We start from the raw sequence: 19,465 nt of genomic DNA on the forward strand, positions 1-19,465 counted from the left end.
TTGAGTTATTTCCTTCAGGTACCCTTGTGCAATCCACTTTTGAGGTTAATTATAGTAGGTGTGAGAGTGAAATGGAGAATTTATGAAGGAAAACTGCCTGAGTAGGCTAGTCTGAGTATTTTAAAAACATGTTGGTGGTCCTCAAATGTGCTACCCAAAAAATTTCAAATTAGAGCCACTAATATTGTAGAAAATACAGACATTCAAAATACTGAGGCATTCTGAGAATTTTGAATTTTTCTCTGCTTGTATTGAGCACTCAGACAGCTAGTTCCTAGGTTTGTGGTTAGAAGTACTGTATAGAGCAGGTCTGCAAATATCTTAGGAATTTCATTTTTGTGTTATTGACGTAAGTGTGTAGTGTCAGGTGTTTCTCTAATTTGATTTATTAATGATTTGTGTTTTTATTATGTGGTCTTTGGAGTAAAGGTGATTTATGTCTAATGAATAATATATAACCAGATGGTTTAGTGACAGTTTCATTTCTATACATTAGCAAAGAAGTATAATTCCTTCCAGCAAGAGAAGTGACTTAACATTAAAATGCACTTTATTAAAAGTTATGGACACATTTTTAGTATGACTTAAAGCACCTCATAATTTTGTAGCAACTCATTTATTAAATCTGGAGAAACTAAACAGTGCATCACAGTTTGCCATTTTTAAAAAGGAAAAATACTGTGGGATTATGCACATTCTGCCCACATACAGATCTACACTTGATTAATTAGTGTTGTTTATTACACATGGTGTGAAGATCTTGTCATTAGATACCAGTTAATTTCCTCATTTTTTTCCATTTCTCTAAAATCTTAGTTATCATAGTAATTTATTGAACGTTTATTTGCATTTAACTGAGTAGATCCCTGTATAATTTGGGGGTACAAAGGTACAATGACATCTGCCCTGTCCATTCCTTCTCTGTAGGTCAAGATACCCTGTTCATCACCCCTCATCCCTAGGTTTCTACCTAATGTGTCAGATGGATCCTTAGGTGTTTCTTGTTGTAAGGAACACAGTTTGGTTGATTTTACATGGACATACTGACTGTGGTAATAGGACTCTTGGCACGTAAGTAGAAGATGATGTTACTATGTCTAGATCTATAGCAGGAGCTAAGTAATGAGTCCCTGATTTTATAGATGTAGATGGTAAGGGGAGTAGGTGGCCCACTATCTAGTTTTATGCTATTTGGAGGAACTCCAGTGGAATTGGCCATGGATTTTCAAATTTAAAATTCTTTTCACTTCTGTTTTGCCTTATAGATGTTACAGGCAGTTGAAGTGGACTAGTATGTCTGGGCCTAGTGATACTCGTGTTGGAAGCTCAGCTATGTACATTACTAAAAATTCCAAGAAAGATTCCTATTGCTTGAATTTGCTTTCTCCCATTTCATTTAGAAATGGATTAACAATATGTTTGCTGCTTCTCTGTATCTTCCATTTTGTCATAATTAAATAAGTTTGTTAAGTACAATAACGAAAAATTATTTTTGTAGCTAACCTCAGATTAAATTGTCTAATGAGGATATTTTATTAAGTAACGGACCATATGAAAACTATCAAAGCATTTTGGTTATTTATTTTCAACAGATGTGTTGATCATAGACTCTCCTGCAAGGGGGATTTCTTTTTGTTTCTATGCTATAGAGTGGAGTTGTATTTTATGAAGAGGTTAGATTCTAAAGTTGATGCATATGGAGCTCCTAGGTGGTTCAGATGGTTAAGCGTCTGCCTTTGGCTCAGGTCAAGAGCCCAGGGACCTGGGATCAAGCCCTGCATGGGGCTCCCTGCTAGGTGGGGAGCCTGCTGCTGCTCCCTCCTTCTATTGCTCCCCCTGCTTGTGCTCTCTGGCTCTCTCTGTCAAATAAATAAATCTTAAAAAAAAAAAAAAAGTTGATGCATAAAATGGAAGTCACACGTGGTTAAAAAAAAAAAAGATGCTTGAAAATCCCTTAGGAAGGAGAACAATATGCCAGTAAGTTCAGCTTAGCTGTAGTTGGAACAGATTAGTGTTCGACAAAAGAAACAGCATTCTGTTGCATTTAGGGGCCATGTTGAACAATAGCAAGAAAAAAAGTATTTTTTTATTTTTAAAAATATTTACTTTGTAAAGTAAACTCTGTGCCCAGTGTGGGGCTCAAACTCATGTCCCCAAGATCAAGACTCTCATGCTCCACCGACTGAGCCAGCCAGATGCCCCCCCCCCCCCCGCCCCGCAAATGTATTTGAATATAAGAGTCACATTCAGCAAGGTCAGGCTTAACATGAGGAGAGGCTTGTGGGAGCTGAGACCTTTAGGAGCAAGCAAATAAGCTTTACCATCTCACATTTTCTCTAGGGTATGTGCTCTAGTAAAAGGAGGTGGTTGTGTGTGCTTGGAATACCCTGCACTATTTAAATATTTCTCATTTCCTTTCTTTTTTTCTTTCTAAGTTGGATAGTTTAAAACACAGAAGTCAAATGATTTTTATGGTGTAACTCAACAGTTTTTTTTAAGACTTTATTTTTAAGTGATCTCTATACTCAACATGGGGCTTGAACTCACATCTCGAGATCAAGAGCTGCATGCTCCACCAGCTGAGCCAGCCAGGCACCCCTCAACAGACAAATTTAAAGGTATCCTTTATAAAGTAGATTTTATCTATAGGAATAATTCCAGATTTTCTTTTACTTTTCTCTTCAGTGAAGCAGCAAGATCTCTCAAAGGAGAGCTGTTGGACAGTGTATTCGTCCTAGTAGAGAAAATAGTAACTTGAGTAAGAATTTCAACAGAGAGATAGGGAGTTCGTTAGATGGTTGTAAGAGCAAAAAGAGAATATTACAGTATGATCGACCTAAGAGCTCAGAAAAGAGATTCCATTGGCCTGGTTCTGAACCTTTGAGCATATCATTGCTCAGCTGCTGATCAGGTTCTGGAAGTACCCAAAAGAACCCAGAGAAGCTGGAGACTGAAACCTGTTGTTCCTGCCAGGATGAGGGGCTGCAATTACTGCTGCCAGGAACTGGAAGGAAGTCCTTTCACCCTTCTTTTTGCTTTCCAGTTTTCCTTTTACTACTTCCACTGTCAAAGCCTAACAGGGAGAGCTGGCAGAAGAGTCAATGAAATACAGTTGTGTAGTCTCAGCCCCAGCACCAAAGAGCAGAATCTGGAATGGTGGTTTTGGAGTTGAGAGACAATGTGTAAATGATCTGCATAAAATAGTGTGGGTTAAAGTACAATAATTTAAATAGGGAATCTTGTCCTTACCTTGCCTGTTCAAAAACCATGTGTTGATTATCTTGCCTGTTCAAAAAACTTGTGTTGATTATCTTCTGTGTGCCAGACCCTGTGCGAGGGATTAGGGATAGAAAATGAGTTGTACAAAGTCTCTGTCCTTGAGGAATTTACAGTTTACGTGGGGATGACAAATAAGCCATGTTACAGTGTGTTAAATGCAATAACAGATGAGTGATGTGCTTTGAGAACCCAAAGGACATTGCAACCTACTTGCCTCTTCTCTGCCTTGCTAAACTTAATGACTATTTTTATTTTGTATCTTGATCAGATCTAACTTCATACTCTTGTGTTCAGCTCAACTTCTATGAAAGCTCTTTATCTGAGATGCCTCAATTTTGTTATGTAATCATAGTTCTTATTAAGCATTTCTCTATGCCTTATTGTTTTAGATTGTAAAGGCCATCACTTTCTCTGCACTTTTAGGCTAGCCTAGTACTGTGAACATATAAAATGTTCAAGAAATACTTATTTTTGCAGTAGATAATGGGAATTAAAATGTTAATTGCTTTTGCAGACATTTTTTCTTCCTTTCAAGGTCATTAGAAAATACTTTGAGTATTGTTTGATTTTACAGATGTGGGAATTGAAAGATTAAAATAATCAGTTAACTGAAACTGTATAGTACCAGCAGTTGATTTAGAAATACAACTTTGGATTTTTTATTCCAGAGCCAGCAATTTTGGCAGGGATTCATTTAATGGCTAAATAAAATCCTCTTCTACACCTCTTATTTTATAGCCTAATGTTCTAAAGTCTCACAGTTACTTCTGGTGGAAAGAAAAGAAAGAAGCTCCTCATTTTATTTCCTAAAAATAAAAATATCATACAGTTTCTTTTTACATTGTTCTTTTTAATTATCCATTTTTTGTCTCCTTTTTTTTCCTATTCCATGTGTTACTTACCACTACCTCTATTAGCTATTATAAAATGTGCAAATCTGTAGTATTTAATTTTGACTTTTTAGAATAGTGTTCTGTTTGTTTCCACTACCATACACACACTATTAACTTCAACCAACTTAAAACCAACTGATTCTTCACTTTTAAAAAGATGTATGCCTCCACGCCAGTAATTGCATTAAACCCTCACTATTTACACTATTTGCTATATAGAGTCCAATTCAGTCTGGGACTGCTGTCTTGGAATCCAGCCAAATGTTTTATAGAAGGCTTTACTATATTACAGAAGGGGCAGTGTTGTGTGTATAGTGGAAAGAGCTTCAGAATTGAAGGCAGGAGTCTTGGTTTCTAGGTCTGGTTTCACTACAAGCAAGATTATTGGCCTTTCTGTTTTCTATTAAAAAAAAAATACCACCCTCGCTCACCTCACAGGCTATTTGTAAAGACATAAGAGGTAGTGTAGGTAAAACGTTTTGTAAACAGCAAAGCACATTGTAAATATATGGAGTGTAGGTGAAGAAAGTCTCTTGGATGGATTAATGGATTACTGTGCCTACTTCAAGGGAGTGCCTACTTCAGATTTTCATATTTCAAAGTTGTTAGGGTGGAATGGAGTGTGGGAGGAGTTGTGGATGTCCTGTAATCCTTTTCCCACGTCTGGTTTGTAGTATAGTATTCTCTCCCCCTTAAATAATTATATTTTAAAATTGACATGTCTTACTAATTTCTTTACACCAGGGTCAAATATCTTGCTTCTGTCATTAGACAATAATATCCCAAACTTTACTTACACATTAGGAGCAAAACTACCACTTTGTAGATTGTTTAAATGACGAGGGCCTGGGGGAGTAGGGGAAATGATGGTATTACTGTTTTGACTGGAAACTACCTATTGTGGTTTTGTTTTACTTATTTGTTATTTTAAGATATCAATTACAGAAAATATCTGCTTTTCACAATACACTTAGCAAAATTAGAAATTATATCTGTTGTTTACTTTTAATGAACTTATCCTCTTATCTTTGATCTTAAAATTTTTAATTGGCCTATTTGTGAAGAAAACCTGCCTCATTGAATTAGTGGAAAGATGCTTTTTTCTAGCTTTTTTATTTTTTATGAGGTTCTGTCCTCCAGGAATGTTTTCTCACGTGGTTATAAAGTAATGAAATATGTTAAAGACTCTTGAATATTCCATAGTCGAGTATTGTCTAAAATATTAAGACTCAGTTTCTCTGTCCTTAATGTTATTACAGTTGATTATGTTTGTATTTAAATTTAGGTCTCATTTCCAGTTTGGGTTAACCAGTGATAACTTACCAGTGTAGCCTCCTGAAATACTTTTTTTCCCAGAAGTCTCCATAACTTTTGAAAAGGTAATATTACAAATGTGTAATATAGATAACATGATTATCAATGCCAATTTAATTTATCCTGAAACCTGTTGGATAATCTGTTGCAATAATTGTTTTAGGAAAATTAAGAAGACAGTATTTGTGTGCCAGTGAGGAAAAAAGTGTCACACAGTAACCTGGCTGTTTTTCATTTCTTTTCTTTATTTTTTTTTTTTAAGATTTTATTTGTTTACTTATTTGAATGAGAGAGCACGTGCGTGCGCGGAGCCACACAAGTACATGTGAGCGTGTGGGGAGGAGCAGAGGGTGAGAGAATCTCTAGCGGACCCTGGGCTAAGCGTGGAGCCTCAGGAATCTGAGATCTTGACCTGAGCCGAAATCTAGTCAGATGACTAAACAACCCCCACGTGCTTCATGTTATACATTTCTTAAATGGATTGTTTTTAGTTTTAATCCATATGTTCGGTATATTGCTTGGTCCTTTCAAAAATAACTTAGGAGCTGATGGGAAAATCGATACATTATTAAATTGTCTTTTTATTAAATATAATTTCAGTTGTCACTTTAATTTTTTAAGTGTATTTTTTGGGAAATTTTAAGAAGTAGAAAGAAAAAAACCCATGTTTTCAGTATTCAGTTTTAATTCCTCCTCCTAGATTTTGATGTATTTCCTTTTGGAAGTACATTTATTTTGTTTTTGTTTTGTTTTAACTATTTTATATTATAGAGCTGAATTTATGTGTGTATTTTAATTCTTTTGATAACACATTTTCTTTTTTCTTTTTTTTAAAAACATTTTATTTATTTATTTGACAGAGAGAGAGAGACAGCCAGCGAGAGAGGGAACACAAGCAGGGGGAGTGGGAGAGGAAGAAGCAGGCTCCTAGCGGAGAAGCCTGATGTGGGGCTCAATCCCAGAACACTGGGATCACGCCCTGAGCCGAAGGCAGACTGCACCACCCAGGCGCCCCTCACAAACATTTTCTATGCCATAACCAGTCTGGTAACATTTTCGACAGTGGCATAATACTTCAAATGGATGTTAACAGTTGTTGGATCCTGGGGTTCCTTTTAGCATTGTGTTTATGTTGGTGGTAGGGAGGTCCAGAATTCATTGTGACATCCAGATGGAAGTAATTAACAAGCAATACCCTTTGTCTCCATAAATTTGCAAGAATCAATCTGTAATCCTTGACAATAGCTTGTTGCAGTATAGCTGATGAAAACTGAGAAGGATTTAGAGAAGATAGTCTGTGGTTTTACTGTTCATTAGGTTTTGGAATTCTTTTTTGGAGCAAGTGTTCTTGGGCCTTCAGTTCTGGACTCTCTTAAGGCACCATTATTCTGAGATTTAGGTCATGTGTTCTTTTGTGTGGTATTTCCTCCCCGCCCTCCCAGGTGAGAATTCTTAACTTCTTTCAGATTCTCAATGGGGGTGTGGATTCAAAAGTTAAAAGCCATGGACTTACAGGTTTTTGTTAAAAAGTAGAGGTAGAGGGAAAGCTGTATGAAAAGTGCCTGCAAACACTATCTTGTATTGAATTAATGTCAGTTTTCTTTTCTGTTCATTGTTTAATAATATAGAATCAGTTTTGCTTAGGAGAGAATGATTTCACTACTTTAGTTACTTGAGTCTTTTTTCTTTCTTACCTTTTTTTTTTAAAGATTTTATTTTTAGGAATCTCCCCACGAAGTGTGGGGCTTGAACTCAGAACCCTGAAACCAGTACGTTACATGCTCCACAGACTAAGCCAGCCAGGCACCCCACGTTTTTATTATAGTATTACATGGTTTTCTCTTTTTAACATTATATGAACTCCCATTAAGATTACCAAAGTCTAGGGGCGCCTGGGTGGCCTAGTCGTTAAGCGTCTGCCTTCGGCTCAGCGTTCTGGGATGGATCCCCGCTTCAGGCTCCCTGCTCAGCGGGAAACCTGCTTCTCCCTCTCCTACTCCCCCTGCTTGTGTTCCCTCTCTCGCTGCCTCTCTCTGTGGCAAATAAATCTTAAAAAAAAAAAAGAGATTACCAAAGTCCGGTTGCTAGTAAGTAGCTTTTAAAAAATAATTTGATATATACACATTTATATATATATATATATTTTCATTGCTAATAAGGAACTCTGCCTTAATGGACATAAAATACATACATCTATACATCACTTAAAACATGTTTATTTTATAAAGAGGTTAAATCTGTATATTGACTAACTCAAAACCATGTTGATTTCCAGTATTTATGAGCTGTGCCAAATTTTTGCTGTTTTCATGAACAAAAAGATTATGCTAATCTTTAGATTTATCAGAGCTGTAAAACTTCTATCCTCAGAGTTTCTGATTTCTTTTTCATGCTTCTAAGGTCCTGGCCTTTGAAACCTCAGGAACTGCTTTTTTCAGTTTAAAAATTTTTTTGATGCAAGTTGCAGAAACCAAGAGATGAAGTCCAGAACAGAAGAAAGATTAAATCCATTTATCTTTTGGAATTATTTCAAGAACCCAGAATGAGTCTCCTGAATCCCAGTCTGGCTGCTACTATTGAATATGTATAGGGATATAATAGTTTTTCTTTTCCTGCAAGAGAAAATCTACCCTGTGTGACAAAGGGACACCAGAGACACATTCTTCAATTCTCTATTCTTTTGTTGTCTTAAAACTGTTAAAAGTCTGTGCTATTTTGGGAGTTGAAAAATAGAAACTCCCTCCACAAACTCCTAACACCTATGTGTTACCTTCTAGAACCTAACTTTTACATAGCTGTAATTGTAGCACAGATGCACATCAGTGGCCTCTGCCATCATTTTACTTTTGCAAGTATTACTAGTCATTGCATATCATATTAATAATTGTTATATTTAATGATTGAGGAAATTTCCTGATGTTGGTGTTGCAAATGTCTCCTTGCCGATGGTGATATTATTATTATTGTAGTTGTACCAGTAGTCTTTGGTATGGTGGTTAAGGGCTTGGCCTTCTTAGTCAAACAGACTTATATTTGAGTTTTGCCTTTGACGCTTATTTTTGTGAGACCTTTAAGCAGGTTGCTTATTTATTTATTTACACTTTGGCTCAATTTCCTTATTTCTTAGATGAGGAAAATAATAGTACCTACTTCATAGGGTTGTTAGGATTAAGCAAAATTTCAGAGAAAGTGGTAAACCTTCTAAATGTTACGTATGATTAATAACATTATTTTCTAGGACTGGGATTACTGGGTAAAAGAATACAGATATTTTTGTATTTCTGGAAATGAATTGCCTCGCCACTTTCTTAAAGTGTTATTCCATTATTCCAGCTACTGTTATAAGAGAATGTGGTGGCATCAGCCTTCAGCTTTCTTTCTTATCTTCCTTAATCTAATCCTATTCTTTTGTCATACCACAAATTTAATTTTTCAACAGATATGCCTTTGCCAGAAGTGTAGACCCTGTTGCTGTTTTTTTTTTTTTCAGTGACACAAAGGAGTGTTGCTGTGATTTCCTATGCTGTTATTTTCCAAAGCTAATGTGTGTGTTCATCAGCACTTCTGCTTCTGGCAGGAGTCTACAGTTTATGGACATTTCTCTTCCCAGGAAGGATAACAACCTTGCTATACCACTATTCAAAAGTTAGCTTTTATTCTGGCATATGAGGCTTTGGACTAAAACTCAATAGTTATTAGACTTTTTAGCTTTGTCATTAATGATAAGCTTACGTAAATTTTTAAGCTTTGCTTTATGCCTGAGTTGTGTTTGACATCTCCCCTCAAAAATAGAGGTACTGATCTGTCTTTGCCATTAAATCTGCAGATGTTTTTTGGGGGCCAATCGTGTGCTGATGACACAGAGCAACAGGCTACAGCCCAGTAGTAAGCTGGTAACTGCTGCCACATTAATGTGCTCCCTTGTTTAGTTTCCTTTGATCTGGGGAGAGATGTGAAATGAAGTTGGTAGCCTCCCTTGTTCTACTTTGGAGCTCAAGATTTTTTTTTTTCCTCAGGAAATTATCAATGTCTTTTGTGTCTCTTAGTCTTAGGGTACTGGGAGAATTAAAAGTAGTCCCTTTCTAAGAATGTGGTTAGTTTGTGGTATAGAGTTGGTGTGTGTTCAGGGCTGAGAACCTAGATTATGCCAAAGTCTGAGATCTAAATTACTACTGAGTCAGTGGTTTGGCAGTAGGTCACTAGATTTAAGTAATCGGATGAAGCAGTAGACTGGAAACCCCTTAGGGAAGCAGAGGTTGAGACATCCTTCGAAGAGTTACAAAATCTAGACTGGCAGATGAGAACCGGGAGGTAAAGTAACAGTGTAGGGAATGTCTTGACAGAGGGACAGTTAAGAATTCAGGAAATCAACAAAAATGGAAGGTTCTGACCAAATGAGGCAAAAAATAAAAAACAGCACCTCAAGAGAAAAAAAAATCCCCCAGATGTATAGCCTCTAGTACCTAAGGACACTAGTTAAAAGGAAAATAAATAGCTAGTTCATTATTTAAAATATGTATGCAAATAAGCCAGATGAATGTGGAGAAGTATGATATCAGCTATTTTCTTTAGTGCAGATAACCTTGGCTTTAACTTGGAATCCTAAATGTGTGAACAGTATGTCTCTTTTGACCTGCTTTGAAAAGAAAAGATTGGAGGAAAACTGATTGATTGTTTGAAGTATTCGAGTTGAAAGAAGTTGCTAAAGGTAGCATACCTTTTTAGCTTAAGAGGACAGGACTCCAAGCACTGTACTGTTAAGGACATTTTTAAGCAAGTTTTTTAAATATAAGTTAAGAGGGCTCTTGATGCTACTTTATTTAAATTCTTAATTTTACAAATAAGGAAACTGGATCCTCAGCAAAATTAACTAGCCCTGGTTTACTCAAGAATTTAAGGCAGAACTTCTTTACCATTTGAGAATATTTGTAGAAGATTTATGGCTGCTCTTATTTCAGTAACTAATATTCCTATTATTAAATTGTCTCCACCTAGTGGCAGCAAATATTTTGCAAAGCTGCGTACAAACATGGGAAAAACTGCTAGGGGAAACTACTCGCAGTTTTCAAGGAAGAGTCAGCCTGGTTGGTGACAGTTGTATTGCTTTTGCAAAAGAAAAGGAGGAGACAGTGTGCCTGATGCTTACTTTCATATTCCATAGCCTTATTAAGGAATTTGTAAATTCTGTATACCTGAGTTCGGCAGCACATTTATTGTTGACAGTGTAAGAAGTTAGTATGCTAAGCTTGTATTTTAAAATTTTCATATACGCATATAAGTGTATATGTATATATTCACATGTATAAATTTTTTTTCTCCTATCTTGTAATGAGTCAAAATGGTAGCATGGTAAGTTTGTCAGTGGAGAAGAGGTAAACTAAACAATAAATGATGTTGCCAATTAGTTACATGGTGGCAGGGAATGGGGCACAGATTGAATTCTTAAATGTAAAAAATGAAGCTGAGAATGTTAGAGGAAACTTTAGGTGGATGGTGGACATTTTTTATAATTTTAAAGTGTGGATTAGCTTTCCAAAGAAGCCATATAGGGAACGATAAATATGTTTAAAAAAATAAGTAAGAAAATAGAATCTATGACCTTAAGAAGTCAAAGCCAAAGGATAGGAAAACAAACTGGGAAAAATATTTAACACTCACGGACAGACAAAAGGTCAGTTTCTTAACAGAAAAAATTTTTGCAAATCAGCTTATTTAATTTATTTATTTGAGAGAGAGGGCACAACCAGGGGTGGGGAGCAGGCACGGGCAGACAGAGGGGAAAAGCATGCTCCCTGCTGAGTGGGGCTCCATTCCAGGACCCCAGGATCATGCATGACCTGAGCTGAAAGCAGACACTTAACTGACTGAGCCACGCAGATGCCCCGCAAATCAGTTTTTTAAAAAACTAACAAATGGATATGTAGTAATTGACAGGCAAAAAAATGGCCAATAAAACAGTGAAAGGTACTTGATCACTCATGATTGAAGCCTTGCAGATTAAAACAGCAGTGAAATATTGTTTCCTACCTACTAGATAGGGCAGGCTTAAAAAATTGGCTAATCCTTAATTGGTAGAAGGGTAAATTGGCATAGCAATTTAGCAGTATTTGTCAGAATAAAAAAAATTTGCCTGCCTTTTTATCTAGTTTTTCCTTTGGGAATTTGCTGAGGCAACTTCTTACCTAGGGTAACTTATTGTCAGAGATAAAGTTAGCAAAACGTACATGAAACCAATGAATGAGTGAATGGTGAACCACATCTTTATTGGGGACAGTTTCAGGAACTTCTAGTAGTAGTTGGAAATGCTATCGGTTTCCTTAGATTGCTAAAAACTAATCTTTAGCTAGAACAGTGAGTTTTCAAACCTGGCTATACATAAAAACCACCTGGCTGATTTTTCTAAAGATATCGGGAGCCCCAGATATAATGACTCAGTTGGTCTGAAATGGGACCTTATTACCTGAATTGTTTAAAAGCTCTTCAGGTGATAATTTGAGAACTACTTCCTCTAGAGTAAGACTGTTTTTCCTGTGGACACATCCTGTGGATGTGTTGAATTTTCTTTTGACAGAAGCCAGTAGTCCATTGGGCAAGTAAACCGATGAACATATTTTTTTCAATTTTTCTTCACTCTGCCATTGGCTTTCTCATGATAATTTGGGTTCAGCTGGTGTATTAGTCTCCTGTTGCTTACAGTTCTGACAGAAGTCCAAAATGGGTAATAAGGGATTAAAATCAAGGTGTTGGCAGGCCTGCATTTCTTGTGGAAGCTCTAGGGGAGAATTCATATCTTTTCCTTTTCTATCTTCTAGAGGCTGCTGACACCCTCTTGGCTCATGGGTCCTTCCTCTGTCTTCAGATCAGAAGCATAGCGTCTTAGTTTTCACTCTTTGACTACTATCCCTGTCTCCATCACATTCCCTTCTCTTATAAGGGCTCTTCTGATTATATTGGACCAAACTCACATAATCTAGGATAATCTCCCCATCTCAAAATTCTTAATTTAATCACACTGGCAAAGTCCTTTTTGTCTTGTAAGGTGACATAGTCACAGATTCTGGGCATTAAGATGTGGACACTTTGGGGAGCCCATTCAGTATACCACAGTTGGAGACTTAATTGAGAAGGCCACTAAAAATTTATAAATGTAATATTTTAGTTTATCTTAAATTGATACCATGTTGTATCCCAAAATGTAAATTAACTTCTATATAGTAAGTTATGATTAATGTTTATTACCCTTCAGGAACAGTATGCAGTTTTTCTCTTCGTTGTTAGAAATGTAGGTTGGATAGGATAGGCTGTGTTGTCTCATTTTTATTACAACAACAATAATAGCTATCGTATATTCTTCACAGGATTCTGTGAAATAGGTACTTTATTTCAGCCCTGATAGGATTTCATACTTTAATTTTTGTCTTGTGTTCCGAGAATAGTTTATATAGCAGGTTGAGGTATTGTTGATGAGGTGTTTTGAAACAGATGCAGATAATTCCTAACATTGCTATATGGTAGGATAATGTTGAATAGTACTGTTCTATACCTGTGAGTTCAGTTAACAAGCTCAGAGTTTCCTTTGATCCTTATTCCACTTTTTCTTTATAAATTGCATGTTCTTGGGGCGCCTGGGTGGCTCAGTTGGTTAACTATCTGCCTTCGGCTCAGGTCATGATCCCTGTGTCCTGGGATCAAGCCCCACATTGGGCGCTGCTCAGCGGGGATCCTACTTCTCCTTCTCCTGCTCCCCCTGGTGGTGCTTTCTCTGTCTCTCTGTCAAATAAATAAGTAAAATCTTAAAAGAAAAACCAAACCCCGCATGTTCTTTTCTCTTACGGTTTTGGCTCCTACTAAGCTGAAATTTCCCACCAGAACCTTTCATGCTTCAGATGTGTTTATTCTTCTGGATGACCTGCACATACCTCATATGTAACATCTAAAACTGAATTCAACTTTTCATCCCTTCCTAGAAAATGCATACCATTTCCTGTTTAAAAACATTTTAAAAACTTTTTTTACTGGCATAAAATATATAAAATTTGCCATTTTTATTTGTAGAGCTCAGTGGCGTTAAGTACATTCACATTGTTATGTAACCATCACTGCTGTCCTTCCCTAGAACTTTTTCTTCATCCCAAACTGAAACTCTATATTCAATAATAGGAGCTCTTCGTTACCTTCTCCCTCCCCCCTGCTCCTGGTAACTATTATTCTACCTTTTATGAATTGGACTATTGTGGTATTTCATCTAAGTGGAATCATATAATCTTTGTCTCTCTGTTTGGCTTTTTTTTTTTTTTTTAAACTTAGTGTTTTAAAGGTTCATGCATATGTAGTATGCATCAGAATTTCATTCCATTTTGAGGCAGAATAGTATTTCATTGTACATATATACTACATTTTGTTTACCCATTTATCTGTTGATGGGCATTTTGCATTGTTTACACCTTTTGGCCATTGGGAATAAATGATAAGAACATGGGTATACAGATACCTGTTTTGGTCCCTGCTTTCAATTCTTTCAGGTATATACCTAGAATTGGAATTGCTGGATCATATGGTAATTCTGTGTTTCATTTTTTGAGGGACTTGCCATACTTTTTCAAAAATGGCTATATCATTTTACATTTCCAACAGCAGTGTACTGGGGTTTGAGTTTTGCCACATCTTCACCAATGCTTGCAGTTTTCTGTTTTTGGTAATAGTTATATAGCTATCCTAATGAGTATAAAGTGTGATGTCTTGTGGTTTTGATTTGTATCTTTCTAATGATTAGTGATATTGAATGTTTCTTCATGTAATTGTTGGCCATCTGTAAATCTTCTCTGGAGAAATGTGTCCATTCAAGTCTTTTTCCCATTGTTTTGAGTTGTTTTTATTGTAGTAATTCTTCGTATGTTCTGGATATTAACCCTTTATCAGATACATGATTTGCAAATATTTTCTCCATTTTGTGGGTTGCGTTTCACTCTTGATAGGATTTTATAGTTTTAGTTCATAACCTTTAGATCTTTGATCTGTTTTAATTTTTTTAAATGGTAGAGGGTTATGGTCTAACTGTGTTCTTTTGCATGTGGGGATAGCCAGTTTTCCCAGTACTTTTTGTTGAAAAAACTGTTGAATGGTCTTGGCATTTGTGTCAAAATAACTTCCCATGTATGTGAGGATTTACTTCTGGGCTGTGTATTCTGCTCCTTTGATCGGTCTATATGTTTGTCTTTGTGCCAATACGCAGTTAGTTTGATTACTGTAGCTTTGGAGTAAGTCTGGAAGCAGGAAGTATTGAGTCATCTTACTTGTTCGCTTTCAGGGTTATTTTGGTTGTTCGGGGTTTCTTGAGATTCTTTTATTTTTTTAAGGAGTTTATTTATTTGAGAGAGAGAGAAGGGCAGACAGACTCCCTGCTGGGCAGGTACCCTGACTCCGGGCTGGATCCCAGGACCCGAAGATCATGACCTGAGCTGAAGGCAGATGCTTAATTGACTGAGCCACCCAGGCGCCCCTCTCTGAGATTCGATATGAATGTAAGGCTGGGTTTTTCAATTTCTGCAAAAACCATCAGGATTTCAATAGGAATTGCATTGAATCTGTAGATTGCTTTGGGTAATATTGTCATCTTAACAATATTAAGTCTTCTGATCCATGAACATAAGATGGGCTGTCTTTCCACTTATGTCTTTGAGCAGTGTTTTATAATTTTCAGTGTACAAATCTTTGCCTTGGTTAAATTTATTCCTAGTGTTATTCTTTTTGGTGCTTTTGCAAATGGAATCGTTTTCTTGATTTCCTTTTCAGACTGTTTATTGTGTATAGAAATGAAATTGATTTTTGTATGTTGATTTCCCCCCCTGCAGTTTTGCTGAATTCATTTAATCAGTTTAGTTTTTAACTTTTTTGTGGAATCTTTAGGGTTCACTATATATAAGATTGTATCATATGTAAACAGATACTTTTTCTTTTCCAGTGTGGATGCCTAATTGATCTGGCTAGACTTCCAATATAATATGATGAATAGAAGTGACAAAAATACCATTTCCTGTTTTGGTTTCTAAATTTTTTTTTTTTTTTAAGCATCAACAACTTAACAGCCACAAGCTTGGGAGCTTACGGCTTTCTTCTCCTTTCTCATTTGCTACACCCCATGTATTTTGCTTCCTAAGTATTTTGCAGCTCTGCTGCCTCTAATTCATCATTACTATTAATCATTGTATTCATTTCTTTTCTTTTTTTTTTTTAAAGATTTTATTCATTTATTCAACAGAGATAGAGTCAGCCAGCGAGAGAGGGAACACAAGCAGGGGGAGTGGGAGAGGAAGAAGCAGGCTCATAGCAGAGGAGCCTGATGTGGGGCTCGATCCCATAACTCCAGGATCACGCCCTGAGCCAAAGGCAGACGCTTAACAGCTGTGCCACCCAGGCGCCCCCATTGTATTCATTTCTTATTTGAATTATTGCATAAGCCTTCTAACTAGTATTCTTGCCTCCTGCAAGTCCATCCTCCACTGTTAACAGAGTTGATCTGTTTGTCTCAGAAGCAAATCTTGTCATTCAATTGTAGATTTTTCCTGAGACCTTTGCCTTCCCTGATCTGGTCCACAGTTTAATTCTTCAGCCTCACTCCGTGCTACCCCTACCTGTCTCTTTTCACTCATTTATAGTGATCTAGTTAGAGTTCCCCAACACACCATACTGAGTTGTGCCGTTGCTTATTATAATGATCCTTCTGGACTGCTTCCCTTTCCTCAGTTGGTTAACTTCCACTTGACCTTAAAGTCTCCTTTCAAGGGGGAATCTCTTTATCTGGGACACCTTTTCTGCTTTTCCGTTTGACTGTTGTTGTTTGTTTCGGTTTGATTTTTTGGTATTCTTTTAAAAAGCATTTACCAAATTGTCTTGAAAACGTGTTCAGGACCCATCAGCCAATAAGCTCTTGGAGGGTCTTTTTTCCTATCACATGGTTGTTCTCAGTAAATGTTTCCTAAACTGTTGAACTCAGCTGTTTTCCTTTATGGGTCTGTTAGCTAGCTTCTAATATAGGCAGAGGGACAGAAGGAAAACAAGGCTGCTGTGATACAACTGGTATTGACTAATATTAGACATTGGTAGATACATTCTGAAGCCTTGGGGAAAAACTGAATTGGGTCATTAAGAAACTGTGTTGCGAGGGTAGGGGGGCGGAGGTTCGGGAAAATGAAGGAGCCAGTGTTAGAGGAGGTGAGATAGTGATGGGTGATAAGTATGGTAGGAGGGCACAGATCACACTAATTATCTAGATCTTCATTTTAATTGGTGCTTTAAAAAATCTTAAAACAGTTATTTTCCCTGTAACAATAACTCAGTTATATAAAACTAGAAAACATTGTTACCAGTACTCAAAAACTTAAGACTGAGTAATGAAGATTTGGTAAATCATCTTTGAAAGGTTTCTGCTCTGTGCTCTATAATATATAAGATATAATCCAATTAGGAATTGATTATATTACCTTTTTAAATAAAGATGTAGGTTGCCAAAGTGATTTAGATGAGTATTCCAGATGTTTAGTACAGTGGCATCTTTTTCAATAAAGAATACTGTCTTTGTGTCAGTAGAAGCTTACAAAAATTAATGTCTGTCTTACAGCTGTAGTTTTAGATTAAACTGCTGCAAGTGGTTTTTATGAGGTGATGCTTACTGCAGGCAGTGTTATGATGGCAACTGGATTGCTTAGTCAGAATTTATTATTGCTCCATGGTTTGCCTAATCTTGAATACATTTCTAAAATCGAACACCTGTATCCTGTAAGCAAGCAGTGTTTTAATTAAGGAACAAATAGTTTGCTTATTCACATGTTCTATAAAGAGGAAAAGAAAAATGCTAAAGATTGAGAGTTAATTTGACCTGTATTTACTTTATGTTCAGAAAGGACAATAACCATGGAAGAAAAAGATACATTTCTTGTTTAAAAATAAGAAGAGTTTCTTAGTTTTGTTTCCTAGTGCTTAGGGAAGCAAATAAATGAAGAAAAGTTATTCATGGGAAGATGGGATAATCTAATTTAAAATTATTGTATTTTCGGATATATATTTCATAACTTGAAAAACAAATTAAGAAAACAAATCAGGTACAGGAGAAAGACATAAGTGTTGGCTGCAAGGAATTGTTTCTACACTTAAGTTTACTTTTGACAAGTATGGTAGGCCGAAAAATGGGCCCCCCAAAAATGTCCACATTCTGATTCTTGGAATCTGTAATGTTACTTTGTTAGGGGCTGGGGTGTGTGTGAGGAAGTCTTTGCAAATGTCATTAAATTAAAGGTTTTGTTATGAAGAGATTATCCTGGATTATCTGGGTGGATTCTAAATGTCATCACGCGTCTTTGTAAGAGCAAGGCAGGGCAGATGAGATTACCTACACAAAGAGGAGGCAATGTGGCCACAAGGGAAGGAATGCCAGTTGGACGAAACAAGTTCCCAATAAAACCTTTGGAAGAAGCACAGCCCTGCCAGCACCTTAATTTTGGCCCAGTGATACTGATTTAGGACTTCTGGCCTCCAGAACTAAGGGAGTATGGTAATTTGTTAGAGTTGTGGGAAACTAATACAGCATTCATTTTTCAAAGTGTAAATGGACATTTCTGAACAACCCCATTTACCTAAACTCTTTCTCCTTTTGGGGGGGGTTATAATTTATAGCTTACCCATATTAGTCTTTAGTTCTATTTAAGATATTCTGAATAGACCAGGCAATTTTTATGATTAAAGCAACTGGTGAACATTCTTTGGCACAGAACTTTGAAGTTTTAGCTCAGAATAATTTATATTTAAAGCCCCCTTTTTGGGGAAAAATGTTTTATCCAGTTTGGAAGCTTCCTTGTGGTTGTTTTGTTACAGCTATACTTTGGTAAGAGTACAGTTTAGACTCCTAAAATTTTACAACACAGGGTCAGCCTTTTTGCCTGCACATCTGCTATTTAATATGAATTCTTTCAGCTATACTACAGAAAATGTACACGTGAGGCTCTTACTGAGAATTATGTTATGAATTCACTGTGACCCAGCATGTTCTAGGGTCTCACTTGAGACTTTGATGCGTTGGGACTCTGACCAAAGGACAAAGGCCATGTAGGTTCTTTTTTTTTTTTTTTTGATTTTATTTATTTATTTAAGAGAAAGAGAGAGCACAAGCAGAGGGAGGGGCATAGAGGGAGACAAGCACACTTCCCACTGAGCAGGGAGCCTGATGTGGGGCTCCATCCCAAGTCTCCAAGATCATGACCTGAGCTGAAAACAGACGCTTAACCAACTGAGCCACCCAGACACCCCAAGGCCATGTATGTTCTTAACACTTTCGTCCTATATCCTTTTTTTTTTCCTTAAAGATTTTATTTATTTATTTATTTGACAGAGTACGAACAGGGGGAGCGACAGGGAGAGTGAGAAGCAGGCTCCTGGGATCATGACCTGAGCTGAAGGCAGACACTTAACCAACTGAGCTACCCAGGCGCCCCTTGTCCTATATCCTTAATGATCAGACTCCAGTGTACCTGGCCTGTATTATCTTAGTCCCTCAAAGATTGTGTTCGAGGAGGGGGAGGGATAATCCAAGCGACATCCATTTGAATGTCTTTGGATGTTCTGCAAACCTGTGGTTCAAGATGAGCTTCTTTATGTTATTTTGTGTCCCTTTTATAAAGATGACACAAGTTTCTAATGAAGTCTGGGACAGAAATGTCTCTATCCAGTATTTTCTCTTTTTCTTTTAAGCTTCCAGGAACTACACTAAGTATTCAGCCACGTACAGTTTACTAGCAGTAGACAGCTGACAAATCTCTTTCTGGCAATTTTTCGTTACTGAAAACTCTTTAAAGAGTAGTCTTGATTTTTTTTTTTTTTTAATCACATGCGACAAATAACCAAACACTTTTATGTTTCTTTCTAAAATAATTCAATCTTTTTAAAAAGTGATTAATGTAAAATTTTTAGTAAGTTAGGGAGTGGCTAAG

The 19,465-nt window shown here is 36.7% G+C and overlaps 1 protein-coding gene across 5 annotated transcripts in view; it reads left to right on the forward strand.

Annotated features, from left to right (window-relative positions):
- Nucleotides 1-19,465, forward strand: part of RNF2 (ring finger protein 2) — a 58,187-nt gene that overhangs the window by 2,145 nt on the left and 36,577 nt on the right. Inside the window, exons 1-2 of one of the 5 annotated variants that reach the window (XM_087858468.1) lie at nt 2,241-2,618; nt 5,458-5,551. The exons of 2 other annotated variants lie outside the window; for them this stretch is intronic. Coding sequence is in view for 1 of the 3 variants with exons in the window: in XM_087858454.1 (XP_087714580.1) it covers nt 1,035-1,071 (37 nt within the window). In the remaining 2 variants the exon portion in view is untranslated. Of the gene's footprint in view, nt 1-927; nt 1,072-2,240; nt 2,619-5,457; nt 5,552-19,465 lie in introns of those variants that run through there. 2 more of the 5 variants (XM_087858454.1, XM_045811479.2) reach the window with 2 other exon arrangements.

The sequence above is a fragment of the Ursus americanus genome, chromosome 2, assembly GCF_024610735.1.
Source record: "Ursus americanus isolate L20-20 chromosome 2, mUrsAme1.1.p, whole genome shotgun sequence".
Lineage (NCBI taxonomy): Eukaryota > Metazoa > Chordata > Mammalia > Carnivora > Ursidae > Ursus > Ursus americanus.